Source organism: Grampus griseus (assembly GCF_964374135.1).
Source record: "Grampus griseus genome assembly, chromosome: X".
NCBI classification, from domain to species: Eukaryota; Metazoa; Chordata; class Mammalia; order Artiodactyla; family Delphinidae; genus Grampus; species Grampus griseus.
Genome location: NC_138999.1, coordinates 39330319 through 39347781, shown reverse-complemented (window position 1 = coordinate 39347781; position 17463 = coordinate 39330319). Strand labels below are relative to the sequence as shown.

Genomic DNA, 17463 nt, shown 5'->3' with positions numbered 1-17463 from the left:
CCAACGTTTCCAGCCAATCCTATGAGGCATTTTGTAATTTTATAGCCTCTTCCATTTCATTAATCTATCCATTCAAGAAACACTAAGCACCTGGTAAAATGCCAAGCTAACACACAAGTCTCATTTGAGTTTAACCCATTTCCTTAGAATCATCTCTTGTATTAGTAATTCTCATCTTCCTAACCCTTTCATATTAATCCCTTCAATCAGCACTTATCATCTTCAAATATCAAATTATAAGAGGACTTACATTGGTATCCCAGCCAACTATCCACAAGTTCCCATAAAAAAGCCACCCTCTTTACCTTTAAAAATCCAAGAAAGTTCTAATGCTGACATATTTTAGGGAAACTTAAATATGTAAATATTAGAAAGACATTTTTAATAATCTTCATTAAATAGATGCATTGGCATTAACTGAAGTATGGGTGTTATCACATATTATTTTGCATATATTAGCTTCATATGAGGGAAATAATTTTAATAGTCTGCCAGGGAGTAAAACTTAGAGGCATTATATAAAACTACTTGTCAAAATTGGTGTGCTTTTACTGAAGTAATGATAGCACACTGCCTCAAATACATAACAAATGTAAGCAATTATCATTAATATCATTAAAACGTAATAAAACAAAATTCTGAATTATATGGAGGTAAACAGGCAACCAATCCCACCTGGGGGGATATTATCTGAAGCAGGAAAGAAAAACAACAAAATATCATGTAGAAATGTCACCCTGAAATGGACTCTGGCTCAGATAGTACTAAACTAGTTAATAAATTAAGAATTGGTACCTCCACCACTCAACTAAACACATGAAATCTTTATTGTCCAATTTAATGGAAAAATAACACCATCTGATTGAAAAGTAAGCTGGGCATTAACTTCACATTTCTGAGGATGGGCAGGGTGACAAAAATACAAGTATTCAATTCTAGGACGGGAAAATGGATTTCACACAAACAATATCTATACTAGGCCCCAAATTAGAGGAGTTTTAGATATGGTAGATAAACTGAGAACTAAGAAAGAAGGGCTGAAAAAACTTATTTGTCAGATACTTCGATATATATATTATTTAATCTTTTAACAATCTTGTGGAGTAGGTACAGTTTTTCCAGTTCTACAGACACAAAGAGGATCAGAAAAGTTAGGCATCTTGCCCAAAGTCACACAATTAGTTTACTGGCAGGGTCAAATTTTAAAACCCAATTTACCTGCTCTGAGAGCTGTTTACACAGTACCAAAACAGAATGAATCTGCTTCAGAAATACATTTTGGGAGAAAAGTTATTACCAGAGATAGAAATAAAACAGGAGGCCCTGGAATGCATTTCATGTGTGGGTGAAAAGAAGGAATCTATTATGAAAATAAACTGTATTTTATTTAAATATTTTACCATCTAAAACATACTGTACATGTTGTATCTCTCCATCCCAGAGGGAAAGGAAATGAGGCAGAGAAGACCAGATCTGTAATGGACAGATTGTATGCACCACTCCCATACCAAAATACTCTTTTTACCCACCCCTCTCTCTCTATTAGACAGGAACAGTGTATTTAGGAAATCAAGCTCTGTTCAAAAACTGGGCATAACTGGTCTAAGAATAATCACACCTTTGATAAGGAATCACTGAGAATAGCCACGTGGTCTAATTCTGGCCAATGAGATGCAAAGTGAAATATTCTTGAAAAGATCAACAGGAAGTCAGGATCTTTCTCCTCTATAACATGATAAATCAGGTATTTACTGAGCACTTACTATATGCCAGCACTATACTAAGCACCTATGCCACTAGTAGTGGTATAGGTGCTTTTCTTTATGAGACACTGAAAAAGAAATCATCTCACTGTGTACCTGGCAACCAGCCTTAAGAATAAGCCAACACAGGGGCTTCCCTGGTGGCACAGTGGTTGAGAGTCCGCCTGCCGATGCAGGGGACACGGGTTCGTGCCCCGGTCCGGGAGGATCCCACATGCTGCGGAGCGGCTGGGCCCATGAGCCATGGCCGCTGAGCCTGCGCATCAGGAGCGTGTGCTCCACGACGCGAGAGGCCACAACAGTGAGGGGCCCGTGTACCGCAAAAAAAAAAAAAAAAAAAAAAAAGCCAACACAGAACAGAGAAGAAAATGAATCCTTAGTGAAACACTGGATCGGCTGAATCAACCAATCCTGAAGGCTGGACTTTACATTATATGAGCTACTTTTTTTTTGTCATTTTAACCAGCTTCAGTTGGGAGGTTTCTGAGGTTGCAGCCCATAGCATCTATACCAATACACTGTGCTAGGAAACAACTTCATGTAGTGGAAAAGTCACCAGAGGCTCCACATCTATCCATAAAGGTAAAGTACTAGCCAGTCCACTGTAGGAAAACTGAAGGCCACCTAAGGGGAATGGGGCATATCATTCCTTCTGATTCCTACCTTCACTTACACTAAATGCTAAGCACTTACAGTAATATACTGAAATACCTCCTCTTCAACTACATATGTTCATGCCTAAAATTCTCCTGAAAATAGACAAGGAATACTGGAGAGAGAAGCCTTAAAAAGCCAATGTCAAGATGAGATAAAAATCAAATGAAATCTTCTCATTATGGGGAAGAGAAATATCAAGGACTCCTGAAATTCTTTTCTATGTTCATGGAAATGAAACAAACATCAGAATGGCATCAAGTATTTTAAATAAATGGAAGAAAGGCCCCAAACCAAAAGACTGCACTTACTTAAGGCAATCTTGCTAAAATCACTATGACTTGAAAGTTTGTTAGTCTTTACGCCTGAACAAATTAAAAGTTGTATACAGGAAGGTTTCTGTTGAACAGTAGTAAGCAAGAACACTTTGAATTAGCCATGGAACACTTCTCAACACTGTTTCCCCTAATTAAAGGGGATTTTAAATATTGCCACCTTCATGGAAAGAGAGTTTTGCATCCATAGAATTGTTTAAGGTACCACTGTACTGATATTCAGAGATAGCTACATTCCATAATTTGGGACAAATCTCATTACTTTTTTCCACTCAAATATATTTCCTGAGCAACACTTACACTTCTGCAACACACAATAACCATATTGTGACAGTTCTGTAAAAAGCTCTAATAACTTGACTTTGTATTATAAGCATTTTAAGAGTCTGGTTTGCTAGTATACACTGTGAATGTCCAAGAGGAGGTCAAAATATGCAAGGTGGCATATCTGAACTTATTTTCCATTTCAAGTCCACTCACATGTGAACATATAGTTTGAGACATGCTGCTCTAAACTTGAGGAAAATTGATAACTTCTAGGCCAGCCCTTAGTCTCCACATTACTTACATTTGCCCTAGGGCCTATTTCTCAAATTTCACTTACCTCTGAGAACTGTGTGATCTGAATACTTTCACAATCTACTTATTTTAGTGTTTTGGACTGTATACCTCTCTTTCGTACCATCAGCATTGTTCTTTATAAACTCATGAAAGATAGAAACAGTATTTGCAAAACTGTCTACTTTAAAACTCTAGAACAATTAGGCACTCTTAAATACAGTTTTATTTATTTATTTATTTTTTAATTTCAGTAGTTCCTTACTAGTGAATTCAAACTACAACCTACTGTAAAGTCATTGTTTATCTCCCTCCTGACCCTTCAGAATGAAGATAATCTGCAACGGAGATATTTAGAACATGGCAACCATTATAAATAGTCATATATTCACAAAAATTTAAGCTTTTCCTAGAACTTCTAATCCTTTTAAAAAGCAATACTTTTGTCGAGCAGGGAAGCACTATCTTCGTGAAAAGCCCAGTAAGACCTAAAGTGATGGCATAGACAGCACAAGAAACTAAATGAAAAACTTGAGAAATGTTAAATTCTATAGAAAGTAAAATATTTAACCAACAATGTTATTTTGCCCAACAATGTTTATACTCACAAACCAGCAGTTCAAATGACTAGCAAAGAACACACGTTTTTATATTTAAGATATGAGACGTGCTTTGCTGGTAGAGGTGGAGAGATTTCTAGTGAGACCCATACAAGTAAACAGTCAATGATGGGGTCACAGATACACAATCATTAAGCAGCTGCTTCTGACCTCTATGGTTGCCAATCACTAATGGCAGAGTGATTCAGATGTCCAAATTGAGACTGAAACCTTCACCCTTTCCTGATAACACACCACAATTAAAACTCAAAAAAAAAAAAGTTTAATGATATAATTAGAAACCCAAACTTATGTATCTTCCAGTTCATAGCTGATAAACAGTTCTTTCATCTAAATTTTCAAATTTTCTTTTGAAGTACCATATAAATTCCAACATTTCTCAATGTTCTAATATTTAACAACCCCCCCAAAGACCCCACAAAAATGAAACATTGTATCTCAGAAAAAACCCAACAACCTACCTTTAAACTAGACTCATAGTCTGTGTTCACTTTGAACATAAGACCAAGCCGTAAATGAATTTCCTTGGCTCGACAAAAGCTGGGATCAACATAAAGCACCTCCTGAAATGCTTTAATTGCCCTGAAAGAACATAGACATAAGATATCTTTACTTTTTAACACTTACATGAATTTTTGCTTGGTAGAACAGTAAAACTTCTCTTTTATGCAATTCTGTTTTATAGGAAATGCCAGTTTTATAAAAAAAGATGTGAATGAATAGCTTTAACAAAAAAAAGACTAGGAAGGGGTGGCCTGGGTCTTTTATGTACTTGAATGTGTGTAATATAAAAGGAGAAAAGGAAGATCAGTTGAATTTACTCTCAATTATTCAAATTTTTTTTTTCTGGTTGCATTGGGTCTTTGTTGCTGCACACGGGCTTTCTCTAGGTGCAGCCAGTGGGAGCTACTCTTCGTTGCAGTGCACGGGCTTCTCATTGTGGTGGCTTCTCTTGTTGCAGAGCACAGGCTCCAGTAGTTGTGGCACATGGGCTCAGTAGTTGTGGCTCACGGGCTCTAGAGCACAGGCCCAGTAGTTGTGGCGCACAGGCTTAGTGGCTCCGCGGCATGTGGGATCTTCACGGACCAGGGATCGAACCCACGTCCCCTGCATCGGCAGGTGGATTCTTAACCATTGCGCCACCAGAGAAGTCCCTTCAAGTAATATTTTATGGCTTAATTGTCAGTGTAAATAACTGATTTCACTGTTTCTGGAATTTCCTAGGGGAGAGAGGGGTGGGGCAGATAGTTTTGTTTTTAAGGGAGGAGAGATTAATCCTGTCTCTAGTCTACTCCATAAAATGAAGTCTTTTTTTAAAACTTTATATTTCTATCTTTCATATTTAGGTTTACAATCCATCTGCACCCTTATTTTTTATATGATGTGAGGTAGGGGTCAGTTTTCATTTTTTTCAATACAGATATCCAGTACCCCCTACATCACCTGTAGAAAAGACCCTCCTTACCACAGCTCTACAGTGCCACACTGTCCTAAATCAAATGTCCATATCAAACGTCTTGGTCTGGGCTCTCTGTTCTACTGTATGTCACTTTATGTCTATCAGTCCATCTTTGCCCCAAATTCACATTTTATCTTTCATAAAAAGTCTTAATTACCAGTAGAACATATACAAGGATGAGGAAGGTACACTTTTCACTGAATACATTTTTATATCACTTAATCTGATCACATGAATGTACTATGTACTCAAAAATGAATTAAAATTATGACAAAGAAAAACATCTACTTTGAATTTTGAAAACTATAGTATCAGGTATAACAGTATTTTAGGCATCATTTTAAATCTCTCTACATGATTTAAGGCTTATCCCAAGTACAGCTAATATATTCTTTGCAAAGCTTTTTATCAACTATTCTCTACTTCTATTTAACCTTAAAGGAGGTTACTTAGAATCTTAAGACAATTCCAAAACAAAAGTCAATCTTTTTTATAAAAGTTCAAAATATATACCACAAAATAGAGCAAAACAACATGCCCTATGTCTTTAAGTAACTTTGTTTTGACTTGTATATTATCTATTTCCCCCCAAAAAAACCTGTGTGATTATATATTTATTATAAAATTAAGGGTTCTAAAAAGTAATATTTACTGTAAGGAGCATCAGATACCTTTACATCTGGCTAAATACTTTTTTCCTGAAGAGGAACTCGGCATCTATGTGTTAAGATGGCATTTCAAATGGGTGGGGCTGTGTATGTGTTTTATTATTTAGTGTGTGTATAGACAGCAGAGGGGAGTCAAAGGCCTGATAAGAAAGAATTCGTGTAAATTACCTTTCTCATTCAAAGGTGACTTCCTACTTCTCTCAATCAGACTTGAAGATACTCATCGGCATACTGCTAAGAAGTTCTCGGTACTTTTCTCAAACCTTTCTAATAAGAGGAGGTGCAGCTTCAGCCTCTATATTCTCTTGGTCATGTCTAGAGCGCCACCTTCTAACAGAACAGATTGTGTGCACAGGTGTGTGTGAATGTGTGGGGGGGCGGGGGGAATACAACACACACATGTTGGGGGAGGGGCATAAAAAAGGTTAGGAAGAGAACAACTGCAGCAATAAATGATGTCAATTAAAAGATAAGATGTGACTGGGAAACGGTATGCAGGGGCTTTTGGAAGCTTCTGGGATGATAGCAATTTTTTATTTCTCGACCCAAGTGATAGTTATGAATGTTTATTTTATAAATAACATGTAAAGATGTATACTTATGTTTGTTTAATTTTCTTTAAGTATGTTACATTTTATAATAATAAAAATTGAGGATAATGTTTCATAAAGTCCTAATTAACCTTACCTTACGAAATGGGTCAGAGAACTCCTATGGAATGGGTCAGAACTAAGCAATGTCCACACATGCCAATTAACCCAGGCAAGGAAGAGTGGATATAGGTATATGTATAACTGATTTAGTTTGCTGTATACCTGAAATTAACTCAACCTTGTAAATCAACTATACTCCAATAAAAATTTAAACAAACAAAACTAACAGGGGCGGGGGGGGGGGGGGCCGGACAGGCAGGCCTGAGTCAAATACATGAAAGAAAAAGAATGGAAGTGGTGGAAGATAGCAAAGGAAAGATGGAATAAAGGAGAAAAAGAAGATAGGAAGAAAAACAGTCTAAGGAAGGATGTATGCGAATGGGAAGAAGGAAAACAGATCATCAATAACAACCCCACAGGAGAAATATTTCCTATTGTCTCAGTTTCTGTGCCTTTAGTTCTTATCCACTTAGTTCACAATGTCACACAAGTACAAAAAACACAGGTTATTTTACAAAGTTCTCTACACGTGTTAACACACTGGAAATTTCTTTTAAAAAATTATTAACCTACCAGCAAAAATACATATTACATACACTAGTCTGGGCTACACTGTGCCTGCTCTTTAAGGACTACTAAAAGTGCCCATGACAAGGGAGGACAATATATATCTATTCATCAAGTTCTCCAGGTTGTTTCAAAGTTTCCCTCAAATTCAATACTTGCAGACTCAATCTTCAATATCTCATTATCAGATAACTGAAATAGTCTCCTTAAAGACTTCCCTTGCTCTCCTTTCCTCTGGCTTGCCTATGCTTCCTAAAATATGTGGCTCCTGTGATTGCCTACTAACCATGATACTCTTTCAAGTCAAATCGCCATGTAGCATTTAAGGTTTGTGAGCAGTTATACCCATTGCCAGCCATGCCCTAACATTGCTCCTCCTCCGCTGTGAGCTGGCATATCTTAGGAATTTCTTCATGCAAATACTGGCCCTCTTGGCTTCACGGCTTCTCCTCAGGATGGTCTCCTGACCTGGAATATTTTCATTCTTCTGCTTCACTCTAAATCCACTATTACCTTTAAGACTCACCACCCAAACTCAACATCAACTATTTTTTGCTTAATGTTAACCAGCAGTTAGGTCCACTCTATAATCAAATCATTTTACTCTTTACCTGTCAGTGTGCTGTCTCTAGTTTTTCCAAGTAGTCTATTCCTTGAGGTTTACATTCCTCTTATTTTTTAAATACTCTAGACATTATAGGAAAATGTTTAATATATGTTTACTGATGTCATCACTCTTTATAATTAACTGACTGGACTTCTTGTTGAGGGGGTGGGAAGGGATGCTCCGGAGTCTCTTTACTGATCAGTTCTCCTCAGCTAACAAAATAGATGCAAGTTCATTTTCACTTGCTTTTCTAAACTCTTACCATCTTTTTCTCCTATGTGTTGCATCTACCCCTTGGGGTTGGGAAGGAAAAAAGAATGTGTTTATGTGTTAGGAGGGGGATAGTGTGTGGAGAAGACAGGTACCACTCAGACTACATTCTAATTTTGGTCATCATTTTAATGCATTCATATCTCACCAAACCACATGTAGCCAGAACATGATCTGTGTAGCAGAAGTTAGACTAAACCACCAACACATACAAATTCTGCTGACGTCAGTATTCTGACTGACAGACAATTTTAGAACATGAAAAATGGCTACCTAAAATGACAAAATACTTTTAATGATACAATACCTGGAAAGGTTTATAGTTTTCAAATATTAAAGCACAGTCTCTACTGAAATTTTAAACAAGTGCATATTGCTATGCTTGAGTATCCATGCATTTTCTTAAAATCTAAAGAATGTTTTTATATCACCAAAATTATTTCTATCAATTTTCAGTTTAAAATTTTTTGCAATTAATGTTTGCCATTGTTAACAAGTTTTAAAAGGAAATGATAACTTCAATAGCACTACCTGCAAAAAACACACACATGCTGAATATATTTTAAAACAATGGTCATTTTTAATAAGATTTCTAGAGCCATTTTTTTAAAAGCCTCCTTTAGAACTTTACCAAACTATAGAAAAATAATGATATTAACTAAACATCCTAGCACAGTTTTAGTACATTTGAAAAGAGACATAATAAAACTTTAAGTTCTCTGAAGCTAATAATGCTGAGTCCAGAGAGTTCCCTCAGGGATATCTGAAGAGATAAAGGAACTAATTCCATAAATTTTCATACTAATAAAATGGAGCATATTCTAGCTCTAAATCAGTAATAACATATATACACAACAGATATACACACTTCTATACACACATATATATATTTTTGGAAATTTAGAGGTTCCTTCTAAATGAGACAAATAGATTTGATTAAGAACTCAAAGAGACAGGTAAGGTAAGGTAAGGTAAGAGGTTTAAAGTGGAGATGGAAGGAGAAGGCAGACCAAAGAGTAAATGGCACAAACCAACTTGCAGGTAAAGAAATGCTCAAGACATTTTCAGGGAAATGTTAATACAGTAGTGACTGACACAAAGAATATATTTAGGGGAACAATAAGTCTAGAAAGATCATCTGAGGTTGAAACAGAGGACCTTAAATGTGAGGATAAGTTAGAAGTATCATACACTAGGCTATTCACATTGACATTTGCTAATATATTACCTCCTGGTTCTTTTGCCCTCTCCAGCCATCTTCATTTCATCACTGTGGACAGTGGGATGTTTTCTTCCCACCCCTATTGTAAACTTTATGTTTTTATTCATAATTTCCCTGAAGTTTAATCAATCCAAACCCTTCCAAATTCTCTCTGGCAATCTGTGTGTCACTGGTAAGCATAACTTTACCAAAACTGCCTTAGTTATCTGCTATTTTCTTCAAAACAGCAGCGAACAGAATAAACTCAACATATGTTAACGTGAAGTTTTATTTTAATAGAAAAAAACTTTTGATCTAAGAGCATTAGTTTGCAAAATGATAGCTCAAAAACATATATTAAATATTAAGTTTTTGCCAGACTCCATGCTAAACAAGCCTCAGGATCAATGGTGGTTATCTCAAACTACATTAAGTTTATGTTTGCACCCAAAGCAGTGATTTTACAAGGAGAGCAGAGATTCCTACACTCCTAAGAACACTTGTAATTCGTACACGCTAGGGAAATGAGTCCTGGAGAAAGTTCCCTTGTAATGTGTTAACATTTCTGTCTTTTTAAACTCACCTCCATCTCATTACCCTACTCCTTGCTGATGTCAACATAATAATAATCACTACATTTCCTTACCAGGGCTTATCAATTAGATTTGGGAAGCTAATTTCCAAAATCCTATGCCTCTGGCACAGAATTATGTAGCTCTTAGGTTTGCCACTATAAGACCATTCTGATATTGATCAATGGGAATACAGAAGGTTATAGGCTAGAGAGAGAGGAATGATAAGGATTTTCAGGGAGGTATATTTAGAAATATGGCTGTAAGTTATAATACTTTATTACTGTATATATTTCCATTCCTTTCACCCAAGGATATAGTTTTCTTACTACAAAGGCAAGGAAAAGCTCAGTTCAAGGTACCCTTAGCAATATGCCACCCTCATGAAGAAGAACAAGTGAAGGCATGGGCATGCACTCATGCACATGGAAAGGAACAGCTTTATAGATACTGGTTCTAGCTCTCTGCTGCATGCATTTTACTATGGGCTTCTATGTCTTCCTTTCTCCTTATATTTATTTTAAGTTTGGTCACAGATTACTGTGTATGATAATAGTAAAATTAAATAATTATGATAAATCCAGTGAGGATGTAACAGTTGCTCTACTACTTTCTGACATGGGCTCCTCTAAGAGGCTGAAATTGAAACTGGAAAAACTGACCAAATAACTGAACTCATCCAGAGGCTAACAATAAAATCAACTCACCCCCCAAAAAGGGGGCGGGGGAGCATAATATGGCAAGAAACAAGACAAACAGGTTAACAAATAAAACCAGTTAATAAAATTGCTCTTAATAATTTATTAAGTCGCCATCACCAACCCCAACACACATGGTGGTTGCACACATTATTCTCGAATACTTAATCTAATTAAGTAACAACAGACACCATTTACAAATATTAAATTCTACTTAAATTATAAATGTACAAGAGATGGAACATTCTGAGCTAACAATACAAAAAAGGCATACCACACTCTTCTCTGGAAATATTTTTTCAACAAATCCCAAAGAACTTAGTATGTGTTGGGGGTGGAGGTGGGTCTGTTCCCAGAAATTAATAGCCACCTATAAGTAAAACCAAATAAAACACAAGTATAGTTTTAACCTAAGGAAGTTCCTATCCGTTAAGGCTATACTCTAAAACTCTCACCAAGCACCTACTCCATGCCTCCTAGTTTTGTGGCTGTTCAAGAAATAGCAAGATAAGTGAAAGCAAAAATTGGGGCACAGAGTTTGTGAAAGAACATTTGACCAGCAAGACAGGAAACACACATCCATGATGGATTAAGAGAGGGTGTGAGGTATGTCATTTTAGGGAGCAGCTAGAGCTGAAACTCAAGACATGAGAAAATGGTGGTAACCAGGACAGGATCAACAGAACAGAAGGCACTTACTAATTCAGACATTGCATCATTCTTATATCATTTCAGTTTCATTTCTTAAGCCAACTGAAGGACACAGAAATCATATGTAGATAAGGAATCAAAAGATATAATTTTCCACACTACAAGCCCCCTAACTTGACATGGTCACATACTTTTTAATGCAATCCAATTTTCAACTGATGATGGCTTCACCTCACTACTGATCTTATGCTTGTATCTTCAATCTACAGGGAGTTCACAAGTTATCACAGGTAGGTGAAAATTAACTGGTGTGAGGTATACATGTTCATTTCTAAACTGCAGAGTTCCTTGCCTTGAGTTTCATCTAAATTATTTCTGGCTGTCCATAAAGATTTTACCAATGTGCCCAGGAGAACAATTACAAATACTGATTAAAAAATAACCACCAATCAATCTTCAAACTTGGGGACAGACTACAACAGACAAAATAATTAGACTGGGAAATCTGAGCATAAGTTTGCTTCTGCCACCAATTAAACAGTTATATAATACTGAGTTACACACACATACACACCCCTTGTTTTCTACGTCTATAAAATTAAGGGAAAAAAACTAAGTTATCTCTTAAGACCACTCTGGTACTAAAAGTTTCGAATTGTGAATTCTATGAATAGCATCTTCAAGAAAGTAAAGAGATTTTAAAACAGTCCTAATCTACTCTTGATTTTACATATGATACACTGGCTATGAAGTTAGGAGGCTTAAATTTAGGCTTGCTCTACAACGATGGATAATTTAAAAGAAAAATATTACAAAGCTTCTTTATAAAGATCAATTATAGCTTTGTTTACAAAGAAAATGAGTGATTTGAGTGATTATAATACTCTATCGACACAGGTGTTCTCTAACAATGCAGTGCTTCCATAGATGATCAAAACCCAACAGGACCAAAAGCAAACGGGAAAGAAAAGGCATCTGGGAAAAGTCATTCATGTCTTAAGTTTCATCTTTAGAGAAACCACATCAAATCATTGCCAATGCATATTTAAAAGCTCTGTAATAAATATCCAGGATGCCCAACAGGTATATGACAGGGTTAAAACCTTTGGTCAAAATGTTCCTTTGGACTTTCTCAGCACCCATTCAGCTTAAAATTATGGAGAATAGAAGGCACTCTGACAAAGTCGAATATATTTCAAAAAATGTCTACATAGGGCTTTACAGTTTGCAAAATGTACATTATCTCATTTGATCATCAAAACTCTGTAGAGTAGAAAAGGCAAGTAACTGTAATGTACCTAAAACACACACACACACACAAATGAGGAAACACATCAAACTAAGCGGCAGTGCTGAGACCAGAATACCAATCTTTCAACTATGTTCTTTCCACTAGAGAATGTTACTGTCTTGTCTGGTAAACAGAAAGACAACAAGGGGGCAAAGGCCACAGTAACAGGGACCTATACTTTACCGTTTATAAAATCTTATATATATTTCTATCATATTTAATGTCTGACTCTGAAGGTGGTACCATTACTCCTATTTTATAGAAGAGAAAATTGAGAGTTTATAATCTAGTGCCTAGTTACTAGAAATTGGAAAAGTACTAGCACACTCGTGTGTGTGCGTGTCTTTTGGTGAAGGAGGAAGGGAAGGAGCAGTCAATATATCTAAAAGTCTGAAAAGGAAATACTGCTCATCACAGACCATTTACCAACTTGAGAATAGAGAGTAGAGTCATTCCCCAGTTCAAATAACCTGGGGACCACCAGTCCATAACAAGTGACTGAGAAATTCCCAAAGCTTTCTAATCTAAGTCGTCTTTAATCAGAATCTTATACCAGATTCTTTTAGGAACACATATATTTCTAATAATCTAAGGTAGGTCAATATCCCTGAAGGAACAAACTAATAATTTCAGGAGATTATTGGGAAATGTAGGCTTAGTGATATTAAAATATTTTGTATTTATTACGCACACACACAAAAATACAAACTAAATAAGTCATTTACTGAAAACAATTGGAGTTATTAGTTTTATGTCAACTTACCACTGAAATGCATTGTAATGGAAGTAGACCAAACCAAGACCATATAAAAAGGCAGCATTCTGGAAAGAAAGGGAAAAAGAGACTTTTAGGAAAAGCATTTATGTCTAATACATATGTTACAAATACTATAAAATATGGTATCCAGGATGTTTTATGTTACTAAAAATCTATCCTGCATTACAATATAGTTACAATGTTTTGGGTTTTTTTTTTGTTTTTTGTGTGTTTTTTTTTGCAGTACGCGGGCCTCTCACTGCTGTGGCCTCTCCTGTTGCGGAGCACAGGCTCCGGATGCGCAGGCCCAGCGGCCATGGCTCACGGGCCCAGCTGCTCCACAGCATGTGGGATCCTCCCGGACCGGGGCATGAACCCATGTCTCCTGCATCGGCAGGCGGACTCTCAACCACTGCGCCACCAGGGAAGCCCTACAATGTATTTTTAAAACATCAAAATAACTGATGAGTCAACAGATGGCACAGAATCCAATCAACTGGGACAGATTCTGTGGTTTCTTTTTAATCAAACCTGCCCTGAAATAAAAAATCTGTCAGCACATACAGATGGCCAATAGGCACATGAAAAGATGCTCAACATTACTAATTATTAGCGAAATGCAAATCAAAACTACAATTAGGTATCACCTCACGCCAGTCAGAATGGCCATCATTAAAAAGTCTACGAATAACACATGCTGGAGAGGGTGTGGAGAGAAGGGAACCCTCCTACACTGTTGGTGGGAATGTTAAGTTGGTGCAGTCACTATGAAAAACAGTATGGAGGCTCCTCAGAAAACTAAAAATAGAATTACCATATGATCCAGCAATCCCACTCCTGGGCATATACCCAGACAAAACTATAATTCAAAAAAATACAGGCACCCCTATGTTCATAGCACCACTATTCACAATAGTCAAGACATGGAAACAACCTAAATGTCCATCGACAGATGAAAGGATAAAGAAGATGTGGTACATATATACAATGGAATACTCCTCAGCCATAAAAATGTCATTTGCAGCAACATGGATGCAACTAGAGATTATCATACTAAGTGGTCAGTCAGAAAGAGAAAGACAAACACCATATAACATCACTTATATGTGGAATCTAAAATATGACACAAATGAACCTATCTACAAAGCAGAAACAGACTCACAGACATAGAGAACAGACTTGTGGTTGCAGGGGGTGGGGGTGGACTGGGAGTATGGGGTTAGTAGGTGCAAACTATTACATACAGAATGGAAGGACAACAAGGTCCTACTGCATAGCACAGGGAACTATATTCAATGTCATGGGATAAACCATAATGGAAAGGAATATAAAAAAGTATGTGTATGTATGTTCGTGTGTGTGTGTGTATGCATGCATTAACTGAGTCACTCTGCCATACAGCAAAAATTAACACAACACTGTAATTCAACTATACTTCAATTAGGGCTTCCCTGGTGGCGCAGTGGTTAAGAATCCGCCTGCCAATGCAGGGGACACGGGTTCAATCCCTGGTCTGGGAAGATCCCACATGCCGCGGAGCAACTAAGCCCGTGCACCACAATTACTCAGCCTGCGCTCTAGAGCCCATGAGCCACAACTACTGAAGCCCGTGCGCCTAGAGCCCGTGCTCCACAACAAGAGAAGCCACTGCAATGAGAAGCTCGCACACCGAAACGAAGAGTAGCCCCTGCTCGCTGCAACTAGAGAAAGCCCACACACAGCAACAAACACCCAACTCAGCCATAAATAAATAAATGAATGAATGAATGAATAATAAACTATACTTCAATTTAGAAAAGTCTGTCAGCAGAATTCTATGGGTAATCTAAGAGAAAAACCTATTTTTCAGGAATAAGAAAATGTCTATGCTATCCTATTCTCTCTTGCTTGTATCTCTGTATTCTTCCTCTAGTTCCTTCTGTTTCTTGAACTGGATTTAATTTTATGTTCAGTGTTGCCAGGAAGGTAGTTAGAATTCAAAGTAAATGCACAATATAAACGTAGAACAAATTTTAGTATTTAAAAAAACCCACATGCAGGCTTCCCTGGTGGCGCAGTGGTTGAGAGTCCACCTGCCAATGCAGGGGACACGGGTTCGTGCCCCGATCCGGGAAGATCCCACATGCCGCGGAGCAGCTGGGCCCGTGAGCCATGGCCGCTGAGCCTGCGTGTCCAGAGCCTGTGCTCTGCAACAGGAGAGGCCACAACAGTGAGAGGCCCGCGTACAGCAAAAAAAAAAAAAAAAAAAAAAAACAAAAAACAAAAAACCACATGCTAAAATGACACCTAGCCATTTACATTTTGGGCTATAAACATCAGTGATTCCTTTTGCAGTACAAAACAGAGATGCCTATCCAGACTCAATCTGACCTCTGGCCCCCATATGGGAAACTAGCTACCTACTCCCTTTTTTCAAAAAGGGCAAACAGTTGAGTACCCACTATGTGTTCTCCAAACTTATGTTCTAAAACTTAAAAAATTTCAAACTCTTACTAAAATGTTTCTTACTGTATTATTTTAGGTTGTATTTCCCCAGAAGTACACCCTGAGTCAAAAGGTTTTAGTATACGTGGTTTATTTGGGAAGTTACCCTAGGAAACACCACTAAGGGAGTAGAGAAGTGAGGCAGGGAAGGGAAGGAAGCCAATAAAGGGTGCAGTATGGCTGACTATGCAGCTGTGGGCAACTGGGACTTAATACTGCTGGGAATTTCTAGGAGACAGTGAAGAACATTCCTCAGAGTCATTTTGCGCTAGGTGTGAGGGAACTACAGTACTTATCCCACAACTGCTGTCATTCAATGACTGGAGAAAAAGAATCCGTGATGTTTAAAGACCAAAGTGTAATAAATAGCTGGGTGACTTTTTGGTATGCAATTATTATTTTTAATACTAAAACTTGTTTTAGGGTTATATTGTGCATTTCCTTTGAATTCTAACCACACTTCTGGAAACACTGAAAAAAGGTTTCTTAAGTAGATCTTAAAATGTAATAAACATGGAAATTTAATTTCATTAAATCCTCAATACCTCAATTTTCTGAATGAGAAAATTACATGCTACAAGGGTATTCACAAATACGGGGATTCACAAAGATCTCAGACAACATCCATTTCAAAAGTTCATATTCAAATTTTTAAAATTTAGTTGAAACTGGCTTCAATCAGGATCATTCATTTACGACCCCACTGTATCCCTGAAATAGACTGAACTTTTACTAGGTATTGAGGACAATACTCAAGGGTTGAACAAGCCAAACTGATTAAAATGTACTTCCCCGCACACTACTCTGTGTGTGTGTGTGTGTGTGTGCGCGCGCGCGCGTGTGTGCGTGTGTGTGTTGGGGGGTGGGATGGATGATGTTCAGAACACAAGAGTAGTTAAATTCAGAGTTATGAAATGTTCTACCCAAGAAAAGTTTAGATTTGAAACACAACTGTCTCCCTAGGTGGGGGAGATGGAGGGGAGGAGAGCATGGTTGAATAACAATAGACAGCATCTTTCACCAAATTAGGTAATTGCCCAGAGAAGGCAGTGTAAGGTGTGGTGGAAATATGAGTTTACTGAGGGACATTTCTGCTTTCGGTACACATCCTGCATTCTCTCAGCTTCTTTTGTTCATAGCTCATCCTTTCCCCTCTAGGAAATCTTATCCCCATCCCTGCCACTGTATAAATTTTATCAATCCATCTAGATGCATTTAAATGTCATCTTTCCTATGAAGCTTTGCCACTTCTCCCACCTCAAACCAGAGGTAATCTTTCCAACCTCTAAATTTGGCCTTAGCATAATGTCTCTAGCATGTGACATTATGGTATAATAGTAAGAACTTAATTTTATGCAAAATGCTAACATCATTTCTTTTAAAAGGTACTAACAACCCTTTGAGGTGGCAGAAATTTAAAGAATGAAGAGATATTAAGCAACTTGCTCAAAGAGACAGTTGCAGACATAGGAACTGAATCTAGGTCTGCCTCCAGAGCTCACTCTTAACTATTGATAATATATTTTTGCTATTTGTGTATTGACTAAATTCCATCCCATCAGACAAAAATGCAACGAAAGCAGGAGTGCTAATCATCTGTGTATATTACCTAGCATACACAGTGCCTTCCACATAGCAGATGCCCACAGGTTTAG

General features: G+C 37.3%; 1 protein-coding gene across 3 annotated transcripts in view; it reads right to left on the bottom strand.

Moving 5' to 3' along the window:
* Nucleotides 1-17463, bottom strand: part of KDM6A (lysine demethylase 6A) — a 209193-nt gene that overhangs the window by 84300 nt on the left and 107430 nt on the right. For all 3 annotated transcript variants that reach the window (XM_082681587.1, XM_082681586.1, XM_082681585.1), the window contains exons 5-6: nt 13331-13389; nt 4392-4512 (exon numbers count right to left, since the gene is read on the bottom strand). In XM_082681587.1, coding sequence (XP_082537713.1) covers nt 4392-4512; nt 13331-13389 — 180 coding nt within the window. The remainder of the gene's footprint in view (nt 1-4391; nt 4513-13330; nt 13390-17463) is intronic.